Below are 22,860 nucleotides of genomic sequence, written 5' to 3'. Positions count from 1 at the left end.
CAACCCCTGACGGGATGTGGCTTGGGCTACTTTTTCGGGATAGACACATAGAATCCGCGGGAAACATACATCAGGCATACCGGGGGAGAATCACATAGAATCATACCAGGGCTCTCAAAAGAGCTACAAGGAGTTTCAGCTACTATTTGAGCCTTCATTAAGACCATGTACAGAGGAGCATATTAGGGAGCAACAATAGCTTACCTTTGCAATGGATACCTTTGGGCACTGCACTTGGTACACTCGGGAAAGACCTAAGCGAGCGGTACAGCGCCTAGGTTTCCTTGGAAGACCTCGGTAGTATGTGGAGAAGCTGGTTTAGTGCCCAATTTGCAAACCTGGATCGGTAAGCGTACATGTACTCCATACTTTTGCATCGGACACTTTGCTAAGTCTAATCAGGGCCGGCGGACACTGGAGTCTGGACGCTGTCACTCGTTCGCCAAGAGCATTCGCAATATGTTCTGCCTGACAAGATGAACCTTGTCAACCCGCCGGCGGTATTCTCGTCGAAGCCTTACGAAGAATTGTTCTTCCGTTAACAGAAGGTTTCGCAGCTATGGTCTCGCTACTGCATGTTCCAAATGACGAGTGGATTCCCTGGGAGTCGGAGATCTGATAGTTTATGGTCCATGGACCCGATGTGGCCTGGAGGCTGGAGTTACCAACAATTATTCAAGCATGAATAGACTCTACCACCCTATCCCAAGATAGCCTATGCCTTGTTTACAGTTTGAACTATTCTGCCGGATAACGTTCGATAGGGCACGGCAGATGGTGGAGCAAATCAGCGTCTTAAAAATGTGCTTCGGGGCATCGGGGAGCACGCGGGCCGTACACCCTCCGTGCACTACACCTTTCGATCGCCTACTCGTACGATTGAATCTACCGTCATCGCACTACAGGCCCTAGTATTCTAGGTAGACTTCTGTTGTTTTGATGTTGTAGCTTCCTGCAGGGACTTGTCACTTCGCTGCCATGCTGCCCTCCGCAACCTCCGGTAGTGAGCTCTGCGATCATTTCGTCATCCTTGATGAGATTCCTCACCTAGGAACCCCCTCGGCAGTTGTTGTCCTCGCGGAATCGCACTTGATGAATCGCCTCCCGACTCGAGCTCGATACATTTGAGACGCAGAACGCACTGGCGATGGGCGTATAAGTAGGCCATAGCATCACAGGGTCGCTCGATTTTACTCCAAGTACGGCTGAGACGAAAATTCCCAGCGGGAAGTGGGATGAACTCAAAAGCTGCATTGTTTATTACGGGATTTCGACGTACTCGGTCGGACCCTCGCTTGGCTTTGTTTGGCATGCGGGAGGATGACTTTATCTGACTCGTGGTGACGGGAATGAGTGCTCCGCCGGATGTAAGTGAGCTTGACATATTACGTCTTTGACCATAGATATTAAGCAGGTACACAGGGCCGGTGGCGGCTGCGCCGGGTATATTTTTCGAATGAAAAGGGGCCGGAGATGTAATTATGCGGCTCCGTGTCGACTCAAAGAGGCCTAGGCGTAAGTCAAGGCAGCACCAGTGGTCGTCTTCTTGTAGCCATGATGAATAAACTAGCAAGCCTTTCGCTGGACATTTTACTAACTAGCATGTGGATTATTGGTTGAATTAGGAATACAGGCCTACCACCGTATCTCTTTTTCGTTATCCGTACTACCGTAGGTTATCCGTTGACCGCTGAAGCTCAATGTAGAGTTTAGGTACAGCTCGGATTAGCCCCAATTTGCTCTTTACAGGCCACCCCTTGTGGCTATTTTAACATACGTTAGAGCGGATGAATTGACACGCAAAGTCCAAAGCTTAGGTTCCAACCCCCAGACCGTAGCGTCAGACAGGCAAGGCAAGGGAGGGGAATGGGGAGCATTCCACGCATCGCGTGGAGTCCACGGTTTCCACGCGTTCCACGGAGACGCTCTGACCAGTCTCCTGTGGATCAGGTTTGTCTTATTACCTACCACCCGTACGGAGTAGTCGTTTCCTGTACCGATACTGACGGAGCAATCCGCCAGCCGGATCCTTCTCAGACGGATAGCTCCTTGGCAGTCACTGTCTCGATTATTCACCTGTAGGCAATTGATGATTTTGTCGCGTGAACGTGTAGAAGATGCGTGTGTGTGTGTCTGCTCTCTCTACCTTACGTAGTGCTGGCATAAACCATCGTCTCCGTGCTCTTGTTACCAGCGCTTGGGGGAACCCGAGTGAAGATGAATATTATATCAATGATGGCGTCGTTGGCTTGGAGAGCCCTCTACGCCGATTAAAGCCACGAGTGCATTACCGCTCACTAGTACTTACAAACGTTCTCGTATCTGCTGATTCCTCCGCGATGCCTCCTTCTGCTACATCGATTGAGGAGAGACAACCCGTTATGCTCCCGCGCGGTGGATGGGATACTCATCACCATATCTTCGAACGTAGGTCTACTTCTCATGCGGAAAAGTCTCTTCTGGGGCCTGATCATCAACGAAAAATCCGCTAACTGAAGCACTTTCGTCATTCAGCCGAATCTTTCCCTTACAGCCCAAACAGGCATCTCACTCCGCCGCCCGCGACGATTGCCGCGTTTGAACAATTTAAAAGAAGCTTAGGCATCACGAGATCTGTACTCGCTCATGGATTGTCCTACGGGAATGACTGCACATCTCTCAAGGCGTTCGTCCCTCGGCTCGGTAGCCAGAAGACTCGGGCCGTTGGCGTTATCGATCCTGAAACGACGACAGACGAGGAGTTACTTGCGATGCACAGAGCAGGTGTCCGCGGTCTTCGCGTGAACCTGTATCAGTACAAAGCTATGGAAGATGTCGAGTTGCAGAAAGTTGCTCTGCGTGCGCATCTGAACAGGATTACAGATCTATCGCTCCCCTGGAGCTTAACGATGACGACGACCCGCACCGAGTTCTGGACCACGCTGGAGCCCTTCGTCCGAGACGTCATAGTCTCGCAAGGCGTCATGTTGATTACAGATCACTTTGCGTTGCTGAAGGCGACAAGTCTACTGCCCAGTGATCATCGCGAGGACCCGACGACCCAGCCAGGCTTTGACGCCGTGATGAGACTAGTAAGGGACGGCCATCTGTGGGTAAAGCTGAGCGCACCGTATCGCATCAGCGACCAGAGCCCAGAATACTCAGATGTGGAGTTTCTAGTGCGCGCATTTGTCGATGCGAACAAGCACCGGGTGCTGTGGGGCAGCGATTGGCCGCATACGCCGCGAATGAAGGTCCGGACACACGAGGCTGCCATGAGGGAGACGCCGTATCTTGAGGTAGATGATGCGGCATGGCTCAAGAGCCTGAGGTCTTGGCTCTCAGATGAGGAGTGGGATCTGCTCATGGTTCAGAATCCAAGCCATATCTTTGGACGGTGAAGATTATGATGAGAATGGCCGCGCTAGAGCCAGAACTCAAGAAATAGCAAGATGTCGTGAAAGTCAAACGCATTAGAAAGGGCCAGCGACCAAGCTTTTCCATTGGTAATGAAACATTATATAATGCGTGAGAAACCTTTGGCTGCACTGCAAGTCGCCAAAGATAACCCATCTTACAACAGTCATTTGTCTTTCCTCACGTTTTTGAGGAGGTCTCCCATGGAAGCCCCCTTCTTCAGTTCGACAAACATCTTTTCATCAACTTCGGCCCTTTCCTGGCAAAGAGCTACCACCTTCTCGACCAGAGAAACAGGAGTGACCACGACGCCGTCGGCATCGCCAACCAGAATGTCGCCAGGGTTGATCCAAAGGTCTCCCTTAAATTGAAGCGGCACATTGACTCTTGAAGCCCGTGTGAAAGTGTTGGATCCGAGAATCGAAGCGCCTTGCGCAAACACCTAACCGAAGTTGTTAGGTTTCTCATCCGCTTCTTTACTGTCAGAGAGAGGAAACTCACGGGGAATCCCATCTCGTTGTGTTCTCCAACGTCTCGCATGCGACCATCAATAACCACAGCCTCCGCCCCGAGATACTTTGCCCTTGTCGACATCAGCCCACCCCAGCATGCCGAAGGCAAGCCCTTGGGTTGCTGGACGTACATAATGCCGCCCTCCTGATTGTGGTCGACGAAGTGCTTGTCTAGCTTGGGCGCCGCGGTATTGCTCATCTCCACCATCTCGACGGTCACTGCGGGGCCGAAGACGCGTCCTGACGCGCCCGGCGAGAACATGCGGATCCCATCTAGAAAGCCGCCTTGGGGGTATTTGAGCTTAACAAGAGCATCCCCAATCTGGCCCAAATGTTATTGACTACTTTGAGACAATGTTGATAAGATTCGATGGCCGAAGCCGGCCGATCGATGACATTCGCCAGAGATACACTTACGTCACAGGAGGTGAACTTGCGAAGAGCTTCCAGAGCGCGAGGGGACATTGTGGTGTTGTGCTTAGCACTAGTAGTTGAACGGCTCAGGCCCAGGAGATTCACCGATTAAATCTTGTCAATCCAAAGTTCTTCTCATGCCCGATTACATATAAGACAAGCTCAGGATGTACTCGGGTGCCTGTCGGCGTCCCCAGCCATGCTCCGACGTTCGAGACGCGGGGTTACGGGCCAGCACCGAAAGCTCGGACCATAATCTTGGCCGTCAAGGGCGGGATTACTCCGTCTGCTCGGTTCGGTTCTAGGAGACATCCGGCCACAGATGTAGTGAGAGGCGAGGAATATTGAACGGCGAAGTCTTCTGGCCAGATTGATTTTTGGACAGATACAGAGAATGATTGAGCTGAAAGCGGTTGGATTTGAACAAGAATCCAATTGACAGCTAGATGCTTGTAACCTCTATTGGGGGTCACTAGTCACAGCATGAGGCCCTGAGGGGCAGCGGAGGGAAGAGGGAATGAGCTAACCAACTGACTTCATGTGATTATTATCATTATCATTACCAGATGCTTAGGTTTCTGGGACGATGCAATTGATTGTGGGATCGCGTTTCGTGAGTGACAGGTGGTTGCTTTAAGTCAGTGACGATGGGAGCCTTCGCAAATTCTCGGTGAGTCTCGGTCAATCTCGGTCAGTGACATCGGCCAAGGGTAGACAAGCCACAGCCCTAGTTGATCCACAGCAAGCATTAAAGGATCAACTCCACTTGGTTAAGACTCCAGTATACTCACTCTGGAGTCTTGCTATTACTTGCAAGCTGATGGGGGCTTGCTATCGTTCTATGCTGCCGTGACTTCTTCTTCTTCATAGGTGTTGGTAAATAACTAATAACACATTAAGACAAAAAGCATACGCTCAGCGTATGCATGTAGTGATCCCCACCTGATTTGAACAGATAACCTTTCGATGGATTCCGGAACTGGAGTCGAACGCGCTACCGTTGCGCCAGAGGACCGTATGGAACTATACCCACATCTGAGATGGGGTCGTGGATGCTGGGATCATGGCATGGGGGCGGTTATGTTGGTCATGAATGGGGAAAATACTGTGAAGCGACATAACCTCAGACACTGATGTTCACGGGCCTTGTACTAGTTGAGCCATCAGACACGCACTTTCAATGTTAACAATATCAAGTCGAGTAAGTATTTAGCTAACTTGGGCAACACTAGCTTCTCTCCCACTTTTCCACCTCTTAAAATCGAACGGGAGCGATGGCCTGAAGACTTCGGCCTCATAGGGAGATGTATTGTGCGGTGCGGAAGAAATACTGCTTGATTCTGATATGCATAAGCCAATCGCGAAACCGCTATGTCATCCTGCTCAGCGCCAATTAGGCAATGTTGTGGTTAACTTTGTTGCGACCATTCGACGAGCTTGACTACTGGCAATGCCAGCCACCGTGTGCTGCTGTAATTGGGAAGGCCAATCGATACAGAGGTTCAAACAATGTTGCATCAATTGCACTCGTGCAATCGGCGAGCTTTGGGCGAGTCAAATAGGTACCCGTTGTAAGACATACAAATCGGGCGGTATGGAAAGCTGAGCGATTCCCAAAAGGGCTATTAGAGGTCGCACGAAGACCCCAATAATCCCAGGCATCCAGGAACTGTGCCTCTCCAGGGCTTGGAACTAATGCCGTCATTGGCGGCAGCGGTGGCTGATGGATCTGACAGTCATATGCTAACCATATTAGGCAATTAGAAGTTCATTCAGACAAAGTCTAGCAATTCACAGCAGGGCCTGCAGGGCAGGCTCAGCGCAGACGCGAAGACGCACGTGGAATCATCTGCCATCCATCACCACATCGAAACCTGTCCAATGAAACCTGTCTGCCACGATTTCAGGGCATTTCTGCCTCATCTGGCCCCTGCTGAGGTTTTCTCATAGCATGCCCTTCCTGCACCAGTCTCCCGCTTTAGCTTGTGACGCGTGCAGCTATCTTGCCATACGAAGCCTCTTGTATGTCCCAAAAGAGCAAATGTGAAGAAGGCGTTCTCGCTTACCAACATGGCCGTTGGGCAGATATGTCTGTGTCGCTTAGCCCCATGGACATGCTAATATGGAGGTGCCGCTCTTGGCATAAAGTCGTCCCTGACTCCTGTCTCTTGGATCGATCTCTTTGGCCCTTCAAATATCTTCTGAGATGCCAGTGATTCTTCTGGGCATTCGTCTGACATATCCAACGATACCCTCTTCTTCTTTTCCAAATATTTTGTCAATAACTTTCTTCCATGATTATCGCAAAAAACCACGTCACCAACTCCGAGGACTATACTTCCCCTTACATCACCGCATCGTCGGCAATCTGACGCCGATTGGCCTCTTTTTACTACCATGGCGGCACCAAAGTCCGCATTGTTGCGCCAAGTCGGTGTGCTCTCAACTAAAAACTTCATCATACTTCTCGCCCGCCACCCCGTCTCAACTATCTACACCGCGATCCTTCTCCCTGTCATACTCACAGTATACCTCGGCATTGGCAAGAATCTCAGCAGCCCATCGAACGAGTTTGGATTTGCAGACCCTCGACCTATAAGATCACTAGCGGAAGGCCTGGCCGCTTCTGATGACTCTCGTGATACTGTCGTTCTTGTCAACAGCGGGCTATCAGGCGGTGATATAGACCGGACGACAGCGGCAATCTCTGCTCAAGTTTCTGCAGCCGGGAAGAATTCAACAACGATCACAAATCCTTCCGATCTTGGCTCCATTTGCCGCTCATCGTTCCGTGCGACTACTACCTGCTACGGTGCCGTCGTTTTCCATGCTTCCCCCACCGAGGGTGATGGAGGCCTTTGGAATTACACTTTGCGCGGAGATGGAGCCTTTGGGTCATCATTTAGGGTCAACAACGACGACAGTGATATTCAAGTGTACACGCTCCCTCTTCAACATGCCATCGACTCTGCCATTGCCAGTCTTAACTCGACGAATGGTAGTTCAGCGTCTCTCGAGAATGCCCAGGAGTGGGGGTTCACCGACGAGACCGAAGACGAACGACAAGCCGGCGTCCGAAGGAAATACCAAAAGACATTCATCGATTATCTGGCAGTCTCCTTCATCCTGGCGCTAATTGGAGTTAGCTACCATCTGCCCGGTCACGTCGCAACTGAGCGAGAGAAGGGGCTCTCCCAACTCATCGACTCAATGATGTCCACTCGTCATGACTGGGAGGCCCAAGTCATCCGCATGTTGTCAAATTTCTACTCTTTTGTCACAATCTACTTCCCAGGCTGGGTCGTCGCATCGGTCATAGCGAGGAGCATGATATGGAGAGAGACTAGCATCGGCATTGTTCTAGTCTTCTTCATCTTGGGTGGCCTGGCTCTTACTTCGCAAGCCATCCTCGGCGCGACTTTCTTCAAGAAGGCTCAGCTTTCCGGTGTCATCAACTCTCTAGTCTATGTCCTTCTTGGTGTTTTGGCACAGGCACTCCCCAACCCAAGCACTGGCGCCGTCGCTGTTTTGAGCCTGCTATTTACCCCATGCGCCTTCGTCTTCTTTATTAGATCCATGGCGCGATTTGAGGGCGAGGGACAACCGATGAATCTTCTCAAGACGTCACCAGGAAGCAATTCTACTCTTCCAGGCATTGTGATCTGGATCTTCCTGATCCTGCAGTTCATTATCTACCCGCTACTTGCCGCCTATGTCGAACGTCAGATTCATGGAGTCGGCTCCGAGAGTCGTAAAATCTACAAGGGTGATGGTGTCCAGCCACGAGAAGCTGTAGTCATCAACGGCTTAACCAAGGTTTATCACCCAAGTCTTTTTCGACGGCTGTTCTCCTTCATATCTAAGCCTCACGCTCCTACAGTGGCTGTTGATCGTCTTAATCTGACAGCAAAGAGGGGTCAGATCCTAGCACTTCTCGGTGCCAATGGAAGTGGAAAGAGCACGACCCTCGATGCCATCGCTGGGATTAGCCGGTTCAACCATGGCGGTGTCTTTATAGATGCCTCTGGTGGAATTGGTATCGCGCCACAGAAGAACGTTCTTTGGGATGAGCTCACCGTTGCCGAACACATCACGATCTTTAATCAGCTCAAGTCTCCGTGGAACCTTGCGAGCAAGGAGGACTCCAAACACTTGATCGACTCGATTGGCCTATCGACAAAGCGTAAATCCCAATCACGACATCTGTCTGGCGGGCAAAAGCGCAAACTCCAGCTTGGCATGATGTTAACTGGTGGAAGTGCCGTCTGCTGCGTTGATGAAGTGTCTTCTGGCATTGACGCGCTCTCAAGGCGGAAGATCTGGGACATCCTTCTTTCGGAACGTGGCAAGAGGACCATCATTCTGACGACGCATTTCCTCGACGAAGCCGACTTACTTGCCGATAATATTGCGATACTATCCAAGGGCAGCCTGAAAGCCGAAGGCTCGTCTGTAGCCCTGAAGAACGCTCTCGGAGACGGCTACCGTATTCACGTCCTCAATGCAAAGGATTTGAGAGCTCCTCCAGAGATTCATGGCGCCACATTAGCTGTGTCGTCAAATACCATCATCTACACTGCTCCCTCATCGAGAATCGCCGCCGATGTAATCCGTCACCTTGAGACTCAAAGCATTTCCTACCGCATCTCCAGTCCAAATATTGAAGATGTGTTCCTCAATGTGGCCGATGAGGTGCAACGGGAGGGTCTTCAGCCGCTTAATCAGGCGAGAGGCCATGGGTCAGTGGACTCTGGCAAAGGTCTCGCAGAAAAGTCTGTTGTGAATGGGGGACAAGACTTGTTGGGGCTTCAGTCTGGCCGTCAGACGGGTATTTTTGAGCAAATCCCTACTCTGATTCGTAAACGCTTCACGTTACTCAAGACCAACTGGATTCCATACGCCATCGAATTTCTTGTTCCGATCGTTGCAGCGGCAATTATGCAGCTTCTTGTCGCCGACGAAAGCCCTGCTAGCTGCGACGTCGTAGACATTAGTCAAGCTTCTGCGGAAGGCTTCGATGACTACAGGACGGCTTTCGACCGAGCTCTTATTGCTGCTGGTCCTTCTTCCTCCTTCTCTAGCTCCTCATTTGGCGACCTTTTTGGCTTCTTGCTTCCGGGACCCAATAGCTCCATCAACACCGAACTTGTGCAAAGTGCTACCTACGCCGACCTTATGCGATACGTGGAAGGCAATCGCAAGAATGTCACTCCTGGTGGATTTTGGGTTGGCAGCCCAGATACACCCTCAACAGTTGCCTACCGAGCAGACAATGAGGGAGCAGGGGCAGTCCTCGCAGCGGTCATCATGCACAACCTACTCAGTATCGTGAAAACGAATATCAGCATTGCGACCACATACACCCCATTTGACAGCGTCATCCCCTCTTCGACGTCATCCACAATTCAGTTGGCCATCTTTTTCAGCATCGTCTGCTCGATTATTCCGTCGTTCTTTGGATTGTATCCCAACGCTGAGAAACACAGCCATGCTCGTGGCTTGCAATACTCCAGTGGAGTGCGGTCGCTATCTACATGGACGTCGCACCTCATCTTCGACTTCGGAGTCTTCTTCCTCCCTCTCCTGATCGCAGCTATCATATTTGTGGTCTCCTCGGACATCTGGTACGCTCCGGGCTACCTGTTCCCAGTGTTCTTGTTGTACGGCATCACCTCGATTCTACTGTCTTATGTCATTTCGCTCTTCACCAATAGCCAAGTTGCGACTTTTGCTGCAATAATGGCCTACAATAGTGTTGGTTTTGCGATCTATCTGATCGCCTTTCTCTTCATCGTCACCTTTTCGCCGTCCATTGTCACAGATCGCAATATTCTGATAGGGCATTACACTATCTCGGCCTTCTTTCCCGTCACATCCGTCTTCCGAGCCCTTCTCGTTGGTCTCAATACCTTCTCATTGGCATGTTCCGCTACCGGTCTTGGATATCCAGGCGCCATCAATGCATATGGAGGTCCAATCCTCTACCTCGTCTTGCAGGCGATTCTGCTATTTGGCATTCTTCTCTACCACGACAGCGGGAACAAGCTACCTGCGATCTCCAAGCGCAGCGGGAACTCCAACGCCGGAGCTGAACAAGCACACGAAGACCCAGAGATCGCCAGCGAGCTATTACGGGTCGAGTCGACTACGAACAGCGACGGGCTTCAGGTCAAACATCTGACGAAGAAGTTCGGTAGCTTCACTGCTGTTGACAATGTCTCATTCGGTGTTCGCCACGGAGAGGTGTTCGCGCTTCTCGGTCCCAACGGTGCCGGGAAATCAACAACCATCTCACTCATTCGGGGTGATATCCAGCCCAGCCGCAACGGCGGCGACGTTTTCGTCGAGCAAGTTTCCGTCACCGACCAGAGAGCACGAGCCAGGACAAACCTCGGAGTATGTCCACAATTTGACGCGGTTGAGTCCATGAGTGTGCTTGAACATCTCCGCCACTACGCGAGGCTGCGTGGAGTTGGCGATGTTGAGCAGCAAGTTCAAGCAGTTGTGCGTACCGTCGGCCTCGATGCCCATGTCAACGTCATGGCGCAACACTTATCAGGGGGCAACAAGCGTAAACTCTCCCTTGGCATCGCCCTCACAGGGAATCCGTCAGTGATATTGCTTGACGAGCCATCTTCGGGCCTCGATGCTGCTGCGAAGCGCATCATGTGGCGAACACTCAGCACAATTGTGCCAGGTCGTTCTATACTTTTGACAACCCACAGCATGGAAGAGGCCGATGCCCTCGCTAATCGAGCCGGCATCATTGCACAACGCATGTTAGCCATCGGTGAAGTTGAGCAGCTTCAAAGCCGCTTCGGAGACTCCCTGTACGTTCATCTGGTCAGTCGCACTGCTCCACACTCGAAATCAGGAGAAATGGATCGCATGCGAAGCTGGATTCTACAGCAATTTCCTTCCGCACAAGTGGAGTCTGAAACATTTCACGGCCAATTGCGGTTCTCAGTCGCGGCATCAGATGTGCTACAAAGATCTCAGCTGAGCCACCAGAGCAGAACGAGGCTGCAAGGTGGGGAGAGCTGCCAGTTGAGTGCAATTGGTCAACTTATCGTGATGTTCGAGGAAAACAAGGATGTCTTAGGCATCGAGCATCACAGTGTCAGTCCAACCACGCTCAACGACGTCTTTCTTTCCATTGTTGGGCAGCATGATGTGCAAGAGGAGGGTTACGGAACAACAGCCACTGAGAATGGAAAGAAGAAAATCAACTGGCGAAAGATCTTACTTGGGTTCTAGCCGCCGCTTGTTATGTAATGTTACCGTTGTTGCCTTGTAAGAGTAGAGACGATTTGGATGGCCCGCAATGATTTTTCATCTACTTGACCGTATAAATCCAGTATCGTAATGTTTCCTCCACATTCGTTTTCAACGTGGAACGGTAAGAGTTTATGTCATGACCTCCTCAGTCCACAGAATAATCATCCAAAGGTCGAAACACGGCACAGCACATATTATGAAATAGTACCTGTTTAATTAGGAAGCTGACAACAGGACATGGAGAAACCTCTTTGATGGGAAATATACTTGGACAAAGCTCAAGGTCTACTCAAGTCAGGTCAGATACAATCTAGCCTATTCTGCTGAGCGTGTAAGTTGTGGTTGTGAAAGACGGAAGTCAATGACTCGACTGAGCCACTTGGGTAAGGTAGATGACGGTATGATGGACATATTTCGCCTTATTGGGAATGAAGAGTACCTCAACTATTGTGGTGCGAGGGCGTCCTCATCTATCACCACTTCCTCATTGGCATCTTAGCAAGCCCCACTCCAAAATTGAAGTGCCCACGATGGAGTCGATCTGCCTCACAACTTATCAAAACATCTCAAAACCTCAAGACCGTATAACACGAAAAGTCACGGAAGAACTCCTCCGACTAGTTGCCACAATCAGACCTACTGGGCGCGTTGGGAGGATCCCTAAAAAGACCAGAGTTACCGAGAAGACTTCTTGAAGGCTTTTTGCTCCACTTCGCTTAGTTGACGTCCTTCTGACGTCAAGGTGCTTGCGTTAACGCAGGGGAACAAGACTGGTCATGAACCCGCTTTACAAATATGGGAAGGACAAGCTAATGCTCAGTGACCAAGGTATGAACCAAGGAGGCTGCCCGCATCAACAGTGACTCCATGTCCTGCATGTAAAATTGGAGCGTCTGATCTGTCCGGCTGGAAAGGTCCGATGGCCTGCAGAGACTGTCAAGATTGATACGCTAGTTGAGAAGGCGAGTTGGCTCCTGATCGAGAATCGATTATTGAACTGTGCCTGGACTTCAGCTGAGAGGAAGATCTTCCAAATGACCCGCTGTATAGACTACATGTACTGGCCGACCGAACAAAGCCCACATCGACTCAAGGGACACATGTATCAGAACACTTAAATGACGAATTGTTATCCATCCGGACTAAGATTTCCGCTATTTATCTCCACCATTTATGCTGTTGAGGTCACATAACTGTGGGTAACTATGTCAATCACAGTTCACAACAAAGACATTGCCGGAGGTTTTGCGGCGGAAGGCGATTTGGCTCAAAACTACAAAATATACAGTTCAGCAACTGCGTTCAAAGTTTCGAAAAATCAGCCAGAGTTATTTACTCATTTACATACTACCATAACTGCGCAACGTTCGAAATGCCGCACATAGATACCGATGTCGACAACGGCGGTCACCGAGAACCCGGTGCCGCAGCACAAGCCTCCCGAGACGACCAGTCAAATAGCGTGCTGAATAGCCTCGATACTCAAAGGGCAGACCTTGTCGGGAATTGGATGAAAAGTCGCTTACCTGAGCATGAAAACCTTCCATCGCAATCAGTCAGCTGGTGGGACCCAGGGTTGGCAACAGTAAGTGCAGCTCAACATAAGCTCAGCCTCAAAAGCCTTGCCAGTGCCTAATGAAATTGATCTTGCTCTTGCATAGTTACGAAAGCATATTTCCATGATGTGGTGCAGAAACAGTAAGTCTCATCGGAGCTCTACGTGCTGATTTGTATCCACAGCTTACCATCTTCAGCTTTCATCATTTGTTTCTCTATGTTCCTCATTCTCTGCCTTTATTGGGGCATCGTGTTTCGCATTGAAGAAAACCTCACCTCTCTCGTTTGTTTTGTTGTCGACTTTGATGGTAAATCTGCTCCCTACGACGACATCACGCCGCTAGTAGGTCCAACGGTCACAGAGTTGGCGAACGAGACGCTGTGGAGCCCCATACCATCAATCGGATATCAAATACGCGACGCAAACGAGTTCGGGTTCGACCCAATGAAGGTTCGCGAAGCGGTCTTTCACTTCAAAGCCTGGTCAGCAATCATCATAAATCCAAACGCAACAGCTTTGCTTCAAGAGGCAGTCTCGATCGGAAACTCTTCATACGATCCAACAGGCGCAGTCCAAATTATCACCATGTCTGGCCGAGATTCATTTATGACGTATAGCTACATCTTGCCAAGCCTCACGTCCTTCACGTCAAGTTTGACAGAAATATTTGGCAAGAAATGGGGCGGCATGGTAATGGCCAATGACTCCCTGACAAAAGAGACTCTGCGGCAAGCCGCGAGTGCCGTCAATCCCGGGGTGTCACCTTTGATGCTAGATCTCCGGCCGTTTGGGCCGCCTGCGGCAATTCCGGCAGTTACCTTTGGGCTAAGCTTTCTCATTGCCCATCTTGGTTTCACCTACTACCTCGCAGATGACATGGTAAGTCCGAGCTTCTGATGCTTTGTTACATAGCTGACAAACGATATTGATATGTAGAAATGCATCGTACCTGAGGGTCATCCTCCCGTGCACTATTGGCACTACGTCATACGCAGATATATATCACTCATGGCAGCGTATTTCTTCTTGTCGCTGGTCTACTGTTTGATCTCGCTCGTCTTCCAAGTCCCTTTGTCCAATCCGCCAGCTTCGGCAGTAGAGGTTGCTAGGAATCCAAACGCCTACGGGAAAGCCTCGTTCATCGTCTTCTGGCTGTTGAACTTCTTCGGCATGGCAGCACTTGGAATGGCCTGTGAAAATATGGCCATGATAATCGGCCCTCGATGGGTTGGTTTGTGGCTAACGTTTTGGACTCTCACGAACACCTTGACCGGATTCTGGCCTCCCGATGTCGCACCAGGATTCTACCGGTGGGCGTACGCATGGCCCTATCATCATGTGATCGAAGGCAGCCGACAAATCTTGTTCGACTTGCACTCGCGCATTGGCCTCAACTTTGGCGTTTTGATTGCTTGGGTGTCGGTTAACACTATCTTGTTCATCCCCGCATGTTACATCTTGAGGTGGAAAGATGAAAAAGAGATTCGTCGCAAGGAGACAAAACTTCCACACTTTCACTTGCACAGATATGATTTCGAGAAGCAAATTCCCAAGCAACCGGGAGTTGAGCCACCGAGACGGAAAAGGGGATTTCTTCGGGCTTTGTAAGAGCGTCGCGATTTGATTAGATAGTAGGTCGTCTTTGTAACATGGCATGCAACCGTGAGTTAAGACATGCCACACATGGATACCTCGGTGACTGCGGAGCTCTCGATATAATAGGTTTAGGACACCCAGTTTTCGTAGTAAAGACATGTCATGTCATAGCATACCGAGGCGGATTATGGCATAATCTCTTACGCGACCAAAAAACCCATGGGTCATATTCAGGACCCTTCGCTGAACTTACGCTTAGATGCAAATGATGGTAGCTGTATCCGATAATGGAACCGATGACACGATTGACTCTCTCGGTGCGTGTTTCACTCGAAGCATCCCTCGCGGAGCACTATTGGCCGTGCGGGAACATCTGACGACCCCATCCCAACACCCAGAGCAGTTCTCGTTCGCCTTGGCAACAAACAAGTGTGAGAGCACATGAACGCCATGGTACCCACCGCCTGCACGAAATCATTGGTGGTCCTGGGGGTCTTTGGTTCTGATTCGCTATGGTAGTTAGAGTTGAAGGTGGCATCGGAGCTGCATCAGTGCGGCGTGGACATGCTGACAATCATGATCTAGGTTGTACTCGTAATCACTCTTCTCGGAATTCTGGCCCTTGTTTTTGCACACCTAGTAGGAGCGCCTGCAGTTACACAGCATGCTTAAATGACTTGACTCCATCATTGTGCTCTGTCATCCTGGAACAGCCTTGACGTCAAAGTAGTGAAACCCGTTGTCAGCAACTCGGTTCCGAAGAGTCCAGATGAAAAGCAGCTGTCCCAAGCATTCGGTGAAAACATTGACTGTAACAAGGAACACACCAATTCGCAAAAGGTAACCAGATTTCATTTCCGGCTTGCGACGTGGGGAAAGGCCTTTTGCCTCGGATTTCAGATGGCCGACTGAAGTTAGACCCAAGGTTGCAAAAGCGGACCCGCTAGACGGGTGTGGCAGTCTCCAAACCATGTTCAGCACAAACCCCAGCGAGTTGCCAACCCTCAGTTCCATAGCCGCCCCCTTCAATGCGACTCAATCTGAGTCGAACTGTGAAGAAGACCAAAATCCCAAGAAATCCAAGTGTTCTTCCTCCCGTACCCCGCATTCTTAAGCCGAACATGCCATCCTCGACGGGCACCTGGGTCTGGGTCATTGGACGGAGGGCACCCCGGACAGGGCTGGGCTTTAATGCAAGAGACATCTGCCGAAGAAAGTCTGATGGTGATAAACTGTCCGTGCCAGCTATTCAAACTTGCTTCCCGCTCCTTAGTGGCTTTGGATAGATAATAATAGGGGCCGGTCACTACCTTGACCCCTCATTGAAACTACACTAAATGGGCTTGGCCGTTTTCAACGTCGCATCCACAAGCTGCTTGGCAAATTTCCCAGCCATCAACGTAGTATTTTCGGAAGGTCTGCATTCAAAGGATTCCGAGCATCGTCTCGGCCAGCTGTCAAGATGGTGCTCTCCACAATAGACGAGATACCAATCGACTTTGATAAGAAACGTAAGCTTCCCTCCCTACCACTCTCTGCGTCTACTGGCACTGGAGCATTTTTTCAATGTTCGCGACGGGCTAAGTCTTGACAATTGACAATGTCTAAAACAGAGTATAACGAATCGACGACGGTCGAAGTCAAGTCCGAGGCTATCCAGTATGCGGACGAACCGGTACAGTTGGAGTGGACGGAAGAGGAAGAACAGATCATCAAGCGTAAGCTCGACTGGCACACTGTCCCACTGGTGACAACCTTATATCTTCTCTGCGTATGTGATCTTTTCCTCCCGTCGTATATCAACCGTCCGTCGCGTCGCCACTGACGAAGCGATCTTCGGAGTAGTTTTTGGATCGAGCGAACATTGGAAATGCCAGGATCCAGGGCATGGCCAAAGATGTTAACCTCGAAGGGTACCGATTCAACTGGGCTCTGTCAATATTCTACATCATCTACCTTCTCGTCGAAGTACCGAGCAACATTATTCTCAAACGCGTTGGCCCGCGATTCTACCTGCCATTTCTCGTCGTTGGCTTCGGTCTCGTCTCACTCTGCACAGCTTTCGTACGCTCATATGAAGGACTGATTGTTGCCCGCGCCTTCCTGGGCATTTTTGAAGGTGGTGCCATGCCAGGGTTCTCCTTCTTTCTGAGCAGCTTCTACAAGAGAGAAGAACTCTTGTTCCGGCTGGGAATCTTCATTTCAGCAGCGTCATTAGCTGGCGCATTCGGCGGTCTGCTTGCCACTGGTCTCTCTCGCATTCCGGAATGGGGGTTCGACAGCGCACCTATCCACACATGGCGAAACATATTCTTCTTCGAGGGATTCGTCACAATTCTCTTCGGAGGGTTTGCACCTCTTTGGATGCCCACAAGTCCCGCTACCGCTTATTTCCTCGATGAAAGACAACGAGAAATTGCGGCAGAGCGTCTACAACGCCAGCACAAGGCCGATGTTGATCAGAAAGTTACTCTTTCCGACGTGAAGCGAGCCGTGTTTTGCATCCACAACTATACGTGCGCTTTCGGCTTTTTCCTCATCAATATTACCGTCCAGGGAATTTCGGTATTCATGCCGACCATTCTTGCAGACTTGGGCTGGACCGCGACGCGAGCGCAGTTATACTCTGTACCGCCCTACGTTGTGGCTGCTATCACAGCCATTATCATTGCGTGGTTCAGTGACCGAACACGTCAGCGCGGTATTTACCTTGCCGTGTTTTCGATGATTGCTGTTATTGGTTTTGCTATCTTGCGGTTTGCGACTGAGGCTAACATTAGATATATGGGCGTAAGAGCTCTCTATCCCTTTGTCCGCATCCTGCACACATTCACTAATGATCCCAGGTATTTTTTGTCACGGCAGGTGCTTTTCCAGGTGGTCCCGGATTTTGTGAGTCATCACCCTTCTTGTAGTCTGATTCTTTTGCTAATATCGTTGCAGTGAGTTGGGCAATGAACAGTAAGTTTCTGGCCTTCGGTCGACCCAAAGAAAGTAAAACAAACTGACGCATTCGACAACAGACTCGGCAGGCCCTTCCGTACGCGCAGTCACCAGTGCCTATGTTGTCTCCATTGGCACCATGGGTGGAATCGTTGCAACGTAAGTAGATTTCTCTTAGAACCTGGCAAACGGCTCAACTATGGCACCGCACATCAGTCTTTGATCTTGGTCAGCCCATGCTCGTACTTTGCTGATGTTTATAATAGGTGGACCTACACTTTCAAAGACGCCCCGAAGTATTTCACTGGACATACGATCAATCTTGTCGGACAAAGTCTAACAGTCCTGTTGGCGGTGTTTGGCATATTCTACTGCTTATATGAGAACAAAGCAAGAGCTTCTGGAAAGAGAGATCACCGCCTGGATGGACGGACAGAAGTTGAACAGAGTCAACTTGGTTACAGACACCCGTCATTCCGCTACATGTCCTAAGGTTCTCAGCATAGGTAGTTTAGCGGTCGAGTGTCCAATCTAAAGTCGACCCATCCAGCACAGATCTGTGCCTTTCAAGTGGGCCATTGTTGCGCCTCCCGATGGTACCAAAAACCCGAACGCGTGCATAAGTGCATACAGCTAGCCTACTTATCGTAGTAGTTACACGTGATAGATTATGCGGGTGAGATTTCACCATCCTGGCTGAGAAAACTTATCTGGTTCTTCATTTAGGTGCATATTCCCCCGCATTTCGTCCAACCAGTCCTGTTCAGCTTCAGAAAGCCCGGAGTTGAGACTCTTATTGGCTTGAAACCAAACCTTATAAGTACGATGCGGCTCCTGAACACGCGGACTAAGGAACTACGGGTTTTCTCCCACTCTCGCATTCCATATGCTATCCTATCCCACACTTGGGGTTCGGAGGAAATCACACTCCAGGACCTGCTCGCCGGAAATGCGTCTAGTCTGAAAGGCTACAAGAAACTTATTGGGGCTTGTAATCAGGCATTGTCAGATGGGTTCGACTACATAGTAAGTTGGGCCTTCCAGCCTGCTATCCCTAACACTCAGCTCTCGTAACAACAGCAGAGTTTCGATTAACTGACTTCGCAGTGGATCGACACTTGCTGTATCGACAAGACCAGCTCATCTGAGTTGACGGAGGCCATCAATTCCATGTGGGTCTGGTATCAGAACTCTCGCGTCTGTTATGCATACCTTGAAGACGTCACTCAGGAAGACGTTGATATTCTCGGTGGCTACTCTAAGAGTTTCATGGATAGTCGGTGGTTCACGCGCGGCTGGACGCTTCAAGAGCTGGTCGCAACTTCTACTGTCATATTCTACTCAGATGACTGGTACGAAATTGGTACACGAGACCAGATGCGAGAACCTCTGGGGAAGATTACCGGCATCGACCACAAGTTCTTCGAGTATGGAATCTTAGGTCGATATAGCATCGCCCAGAGAATGTCCTGGGCTGCGAAGAGAAAGACGACCAGAGTCGAAGATCAGGCGTACTGTTTGCTTGGGTTATTCGGGGTTAGCATGCCTCTACTATACGGCGAAGGTGAAATGGCATTCATCCGACTTCAGGAAGAGATCATGAGGCGAACGGATGACCAGTCAATATTTGCCTGGTTATTGCCTGGATATTCAGACAGACCTTCTCGCAACACTGGGTTCCTCGCCAAGTCCCCCTCTTGTTTTGCTCAGTCTAGCGGCGTCACCAGGATTGACGCCGACCATCGCGTGGCACCGTATTCGTTCACAAATAAAGGCATCCAAATTGAGATGCCGATACTCGACCCGAGCAGCTCGAAATATGGCTTCTCATTTATCCCCGGAGATAACAATGAGCAGATTGGTTCCGCTGCAGGAATCTCGTTCACTTTCTCCCCAACGAGCACGATAGCTATACTCAACTGTAACAAAGCGGGTCGTCAGATAGGGCTCTATCTGGAGAAAACAAACGATCTTGAGCCATTCTACAGATGTAGTCACAAGCTGGGCTTTGTCTCAGTTCCTGATGATTGGGTTAAGCAGGCGAGGCTTGAGACTATCCTCGTCAGGGCTGAAGATCCGGAAGATATGGAATCGCTGTGGGGCAAAGATTCCGATGCGCAGCATATCGTCGTGGACTTACCACAAGAACAGAACCATGAGCACTACAATGTTAAGGCATTCCCGGCGGATCGTTGGGCTAGCAGTGGCCTCTGGAGCCATTCCATCATGCTCTCTTACGACGTTGAGACCAGCGGTAAAGAGGAGGTCCCTTATCTGCATGTTCAGAACGCAAAAACTGGAAACGGCTTCTGTTTGTTCTTCAAGTTCAAGGCCCCAGGTCCGCACAACGCGTGTCTTCTGATGGACGTGGCCGCTGGCGAAGCTCCAACTATCCCACAACCATCCTCGTTTATCGTCGCTGGTCAGCCACCGGAAAGCCGCCTAGAAGGAGAGGGGAAGTTGGGAAAGGTCATGGCTGAGTTGAAAGCTTCACGATTTGCGAAAGTTTGGAAAGTTACGATGGAAAATAGCCAAGCCATCTTAGACGCACCGGTGTGATAGCTTCATAAATTGCCGGTGCATAATAGAAATATATGTCTCTCAGTTCACTAATTCAAATACACGGTTGGCCCTGACAGGCACTTATCATGAAGCCAGAACGCCGTGATATGACTTGCTTCCTCTGATGACATAGGGACTTGGGTGGTGTCTAAGTAGATTTCACCGCCATAGGCTGCCTTGGTTGGTCTTGACATTGCTTCAGTCTCTCACCCACGGCCGGGATCGAGGTTCCGTAACCGAATCGAGAGATGCATCATGATTCCCAAGCCAAAGATTGAGGGTTCCAAACGCTCAGCTCAAATGAAAGAGCCGACGCTAGATCAAAAAGAACGAAGGCCGAGACGCCTGCTTACTTACGCATCTTACAGACTTACCTTGGACAGGGGTGGTGTTCTTTCTAGCGCAACTCCATGAGCTCTGATGTCATCTTGGAGCTAGGTCGATAGCTCAATGTACCTCACCGCGACAGGTACGACTTCAACCAATGGAATGGCTAGACGGTCTACTAAACTGAATAAAATTGTTAACAGGTACTTAGCCATCTCAATGAATTGTTTCCACCACGCATCATCGACTTGCGCGCTGGCGGATTTGATGTGGAATTGTCAAATGCGATGGGATGTACATAAAGCCAAGACACGGGCAGCGGCAGAGGCGTATTGGAGCGGTCGTTCGGGCATTTTTTGATTGAGTGCGTTTCAAGCCACTGCAGCCATTTGACCGTCAATCAGGGGAAATCCTTCTCACTCTGCAGAAAGGAAGTCAAATCGCCCAACCCAGGAACAATGCCTAGGTCTCCGTCGCCGGCCTCACCGGCCCGTACCGAAGTCGACCACTCAAAGAACGAGGGCCAAGACAATGAGGAAAACGGCGTCCACCATCGTCACCAGAAGCCTCACCACTCTGTTGGATTCTGGCACCCATCAATGAAGAAGGTCCGCGCCCACGTCATTCGGCTATGGATTCAGACGATCACCATCCTCTTTCTCTTCATCCTTGCAGTCTTGTCAATGTACTGGGCTGTTCTCTTCCGCACCGAGGACAACCTGAGATCAATCATCGTCCATGTCGTCGATTTTGATGGACAGATTTCTCCGTATGAATCAGTACAACCGATCGTTGGACCGGCAGTCGTACAGACCGCACAGAAATCACTAGACAAGCCAGGCCCATCACTGGGATGGACGATCTTATCGCCTTCACATTTCAACAACGATCCTACAGCAGTGAGGATGGCCGTGTACGACTGGGGTAGTTGGGCGGCCGTGATTATTCACCCCAATGCCACAGCAGCTCTGCAAGAGGCTGTTGCGATTGGGGATGCAAACTACGATCCCGCAGGCTCAGTGCAGATAATCATACAAACCGCGCGAGATTCGACGACGTACCAGAGCGATATTTCACCTTACATCACCCAGTTTACGGAGCAATTCACGCAACAGTTTGGAAAGCAATGGGGCCAGACTGTCATGTCTAACACGTCCTTGAGTCGAGAGAACCTTGCTAGAGCTTCTTCCGCTGTTAACCCTGGCATCGCGCCGTTGATGATTGATCTCCGACCCTTCCAGCCTCCTACTGCTACACCTGCAGTGAGCATTGGCCTCATCTACCTGATCATCATGGCCTTTTTCTCTTTCTCTTTTTTCTTGCCAATTCACTCAGTAAGTTGCCAGGATTCTTGCGTTCTGTGGATATGCACACCTGCTAACCTGCGTAGAAATACGTCCAGCCGCAGGGTCATCCGCCCTTACATTTCTGGCAGCTTATCATATGGAGATGGCTAGCCACAATCGTAGCCTACTTCATCATCTCATTCAGCTACAGCTTGATATCCCTGGCCTTCCAAATCCCCTTTAGCGCCCCTCCAGCTTCACCAACGGAGCCAGCCCCTGCACTTGGAGCTACAGCTTATGGCCGCGGCACCTTCCCCGTCTATTGGATGCTTAATTTCGTTGGCATGTCTGCCTTGGGCCTCGCCTGTGAAAACGTGGCAATGATTGTTGGGCAGCCATGGACGGCTCTGTGGCTCATCTTCTGGGTCATATCGAATGTCTCGACATCCTTCTATGCCATCGATCTATCACCGGGATTCTACCACTGGGGCTACGCTTGGCCACTTCATCAGGTTGTTGAGGGCAGCCGCCAGTTGCTCTTCGATTTGCACTCCAGGATCGGATTAAACTTTGGCGTGCTATTCGCCTGGACAGCAGTCAACACTGCACTCTTTCCAATTTGTTGCTACTTCATGCGATGGAAAACAGAGCACGACAAGAGAAAGGCGGAAAAGGAGAAGGATCGATATGTGGTTGAGACTGAGGATGGCGAGAAGGAGTATAAAAAGCCTGAAGGGCAGAAGCCACCCATTAGAAAGCGCGGCTTTATGAGAGGTCTTTAATACCTCAAATGGCCCATGCTTATCTTGACTTATTAGTAATTATATGCACCTCATAGAATAATCAGCCATTTAGAAACGAATGTAATTCTTGTCTTCAATTCCAAAGTTGAAGTCGCACTGCTGCATACACAATCTCCCTCACCATGTGTCTTGGTGACATCAGGGATGTGAAGTTTTCCACGCATTAAAATGTCAGACCATGCCAA

General features: G+C 50.2%; 6 protein-coding genes and 1 non-coding gene across 7 annotated transcripts; 5 read left to right on the top strand and 2 right to left on the bottom strand.

Moving 5' to 3' along the window:
* Positions 1-2,339: 2,339 nt before the first annotated feature.
* Positions 2,340-3,509, top strand: BDZ83DRAFT_771167 (uncharacterized protein; the record flags this gene model as incomplete). The annotated part of the gene is made up of 2 exons (XM_060515361.1): positions 2,340-2,427; positions 2,515-3,509. The coding sequence occupies 2 exons, from the start codon at positions 2,340-2,342 to the stop codon at positions 3,378-3,380; spliced, it is 954 nt and encodes a 317-aa protein (XP_060357576.1). The 3' UTR covers positions 3,381-3,509.
* On the bottom strand, positions 3,510-4,615 carry BDZ83DRAFT_208832 (ribonuclease E inhibitor RraA/Dimethylmenaquinone methyltransferase). The gene is made up of 3 exons (XM_060501701.1): positions 4,326-4,615; positions 3,898-4,230; positions 3,510-3,838 (listed from the first exon to the last, which is right to left on the bottom strand). Exons 1-3 carry the CDS (start codon positions 4,371-4,373, stop codon positions 3,563-3,565), a joined length of 657 nt encoding a protein of 218 aa, XP_060357575.1. The 5' UTR covers positions 4,374-4,615; the 3' UTR covers positions 3,510-3,562.
* Positions 4,616-5,254: 639 nt separating this feature from the next.
* On the bottom strand, positions 5,255-5,337 carry BDZ83DRAFT_t331. Its single transcript has one exon. It is a non-coding gene; the product is annotated as a tRNA-Trp (tRNA).
* A 1,382-nt stretch (positions 5,338-6,719) lies between these two features.
* On the top strand, positions 6,720-11,579 carry BDZ83DRAFT_594402 (ABC transporter; the record flags this gene model as incomplete). Its single annotated transcript, XM_060506713.1, has 3 exons — positions 6,720-6,752; positions 6,870-10,310; positions 10,509-11,579. 3 exons carry the CDS (start codon positions 6,720-6,722, stop codon positions 11,577-11,579), a joined length of 4,545 nt encoding a protein of 1,514 aa, XP_060357574.1.
* Positions 11,580-13,143: 1,564 nt separating this feature from the next.
* Positions 13,144-14,815, top strand: BDZ83DRAFT_685865 (MNNG and nitrosoguanidine resistance protein). Its single transcript, XM_060511256.1, has 3 exons — positions 13,144-13,228; positions 13,355-14,037; positions 14,095-14,815. Exons 2-3 carry the CDS (start codon positions 13,375-13,377, stop codon positions 14,764-14,766), a joined length of 1,335 nt encoding a protein of 444 aa, XP_060357573.1. The 5' UTR covers positions 13,144-13,228; positions 13,355-13,374; the 3' UTR covers positions 14,767-14,815.
* A 1,539-nt stretch (positions 14,816-16,354) lies between these two features.
* On the top strand, positions 16,355-18,241 carry BDZ83DRAFT_713712 (major facilitator superfamily transporter; the record flags this gene model as incomplete). The annotated part of the gene is made up of 6 exons (XM_060511643.1): positions 16,355-16,525; positions 16,600-17,544; positions 17,601-17,646; positions 17,698-17,715; positions 17,778-17,856; positions 17,964-18,241. 6 exons carry the CDS (start codon positions 16,355-16,357, stop codon positions 18,187-18,189), a joined length of 1,485 nt encoding a protein of 494 aa, XP_060357572.1. The 3' UTR covers positions 18,190-18,241.
* A 199-nt stretch (positions 18,242-18,440) lies between these two features.
* Positions 18,441-22,721, top strand: BDZ83DRAFT_797987 (uncharacterized protein). The gene is made up of 4 exons (XM_060515912.1): positions 18,441-18,723; positions 18,805-20,119; positions 21,022-21,920; positions 21,977-22,721. The coding sequence occupies exons 1-4, from the start codon at positions 18,523-18,525 to the stop codon at positions 22,652-22,654; spliced, it is 3,093 nt and encodes a 1,030-aa protein (XP_060357571.1). The 5' UTR covers positions 18,441-18,522; the 3' UTR covers positions 22,655-22,721.
* Positions 22,722-22,860: the final 139 nt, after the last annotated feature.

The sequence above is a fragment of the Colletotrichum acutatum genome (assembly GCF_030867785.1).
Source record: "Colletotrichum acutatum strain CBS 112980 chromosome Unknown BDZ83scaffold_245, whole genome shotgun sequence".
Lineage (NCBI taxonomy): Eukaryota > Fungi > Ascomycota > Sordariomycetes > Glomerellales > Glomerellaceae > Colletotrichum > Colletotrichum acutatum.
Note: the sequence above shows the minus strand (reverse complement) of the source record. Positions and strands in the feature narration are given on the sequence as shown.

What these genes read in the sequence shown, in the direction of transcription:
- BDZ83DRAFT_208832 (XM_060501701.1), bottom strand. Translation starts at nt 4,373, where the DNA reads ATGTCCCCTCGCGCTCTGGAAGCTCTTCGCAAGTTCACCTCCTGTGAC. An exon ending in GCAAGTTCACCTCCTGTGAC is followed by an intron (nt 4,231 to 4,325) that starts GTAAGTGTATCT and finishes CATTTGGGCCAG; the next exon opens with ATTGGGGATGCTCTTGTTAA. An exon ending in ACAACGAGATGGGATTCCCC is followed by an intron (nt 3,839 to 3,897) that starts GTGAGTTTCCTC and finishes AACTTCGGTTAG; the next exon opens with GTGTTTGCGCAAGGCGCTTC.
- BDZ83DRAFT_685865 (XM_060511256.1), top strand. Translation starts at nt 13,375, where the DNA reads ATGTTCCTCATTCTCTGCCTTTATTGGGGCATCGTGTTTCGCATTGAA. An exon ending in ACTACCTCGCAGATGACATG is followed by an intron (nt 14,038 to 14,094) that starts GTAAGTCCGAGC and finishes ATTGATATGTAG; the next exon opens with AAATGCATCGTACCTGAGGG.
- BDZ83DRAFT_797987 (XM_060515912.1), top strand. Translation starts at nt 18,523, where the DNA reads ATGCGGCTCCTGAACACGCGGACTAAGGAACTACGGGTTTTCTCCCAC. An exon ending in CAGATGGGTTCGACTACATA is followed by an intron (nt 18,724 to 18,804) that starts GTAAGTTGGGCC and finishes CTGACTTCGCAG; the next exon opens with TGGATCGACACTTGCTGTAT. An exon ending in TTTTCTTGCCAATTCACTCA is followed by an intron (nt 21,921 to 21,976) that starts GTAAGTTGCCAG and finishes TAACCTGCGTAG; the next exon opens with AAATACGTCCAGCCGCAGGG.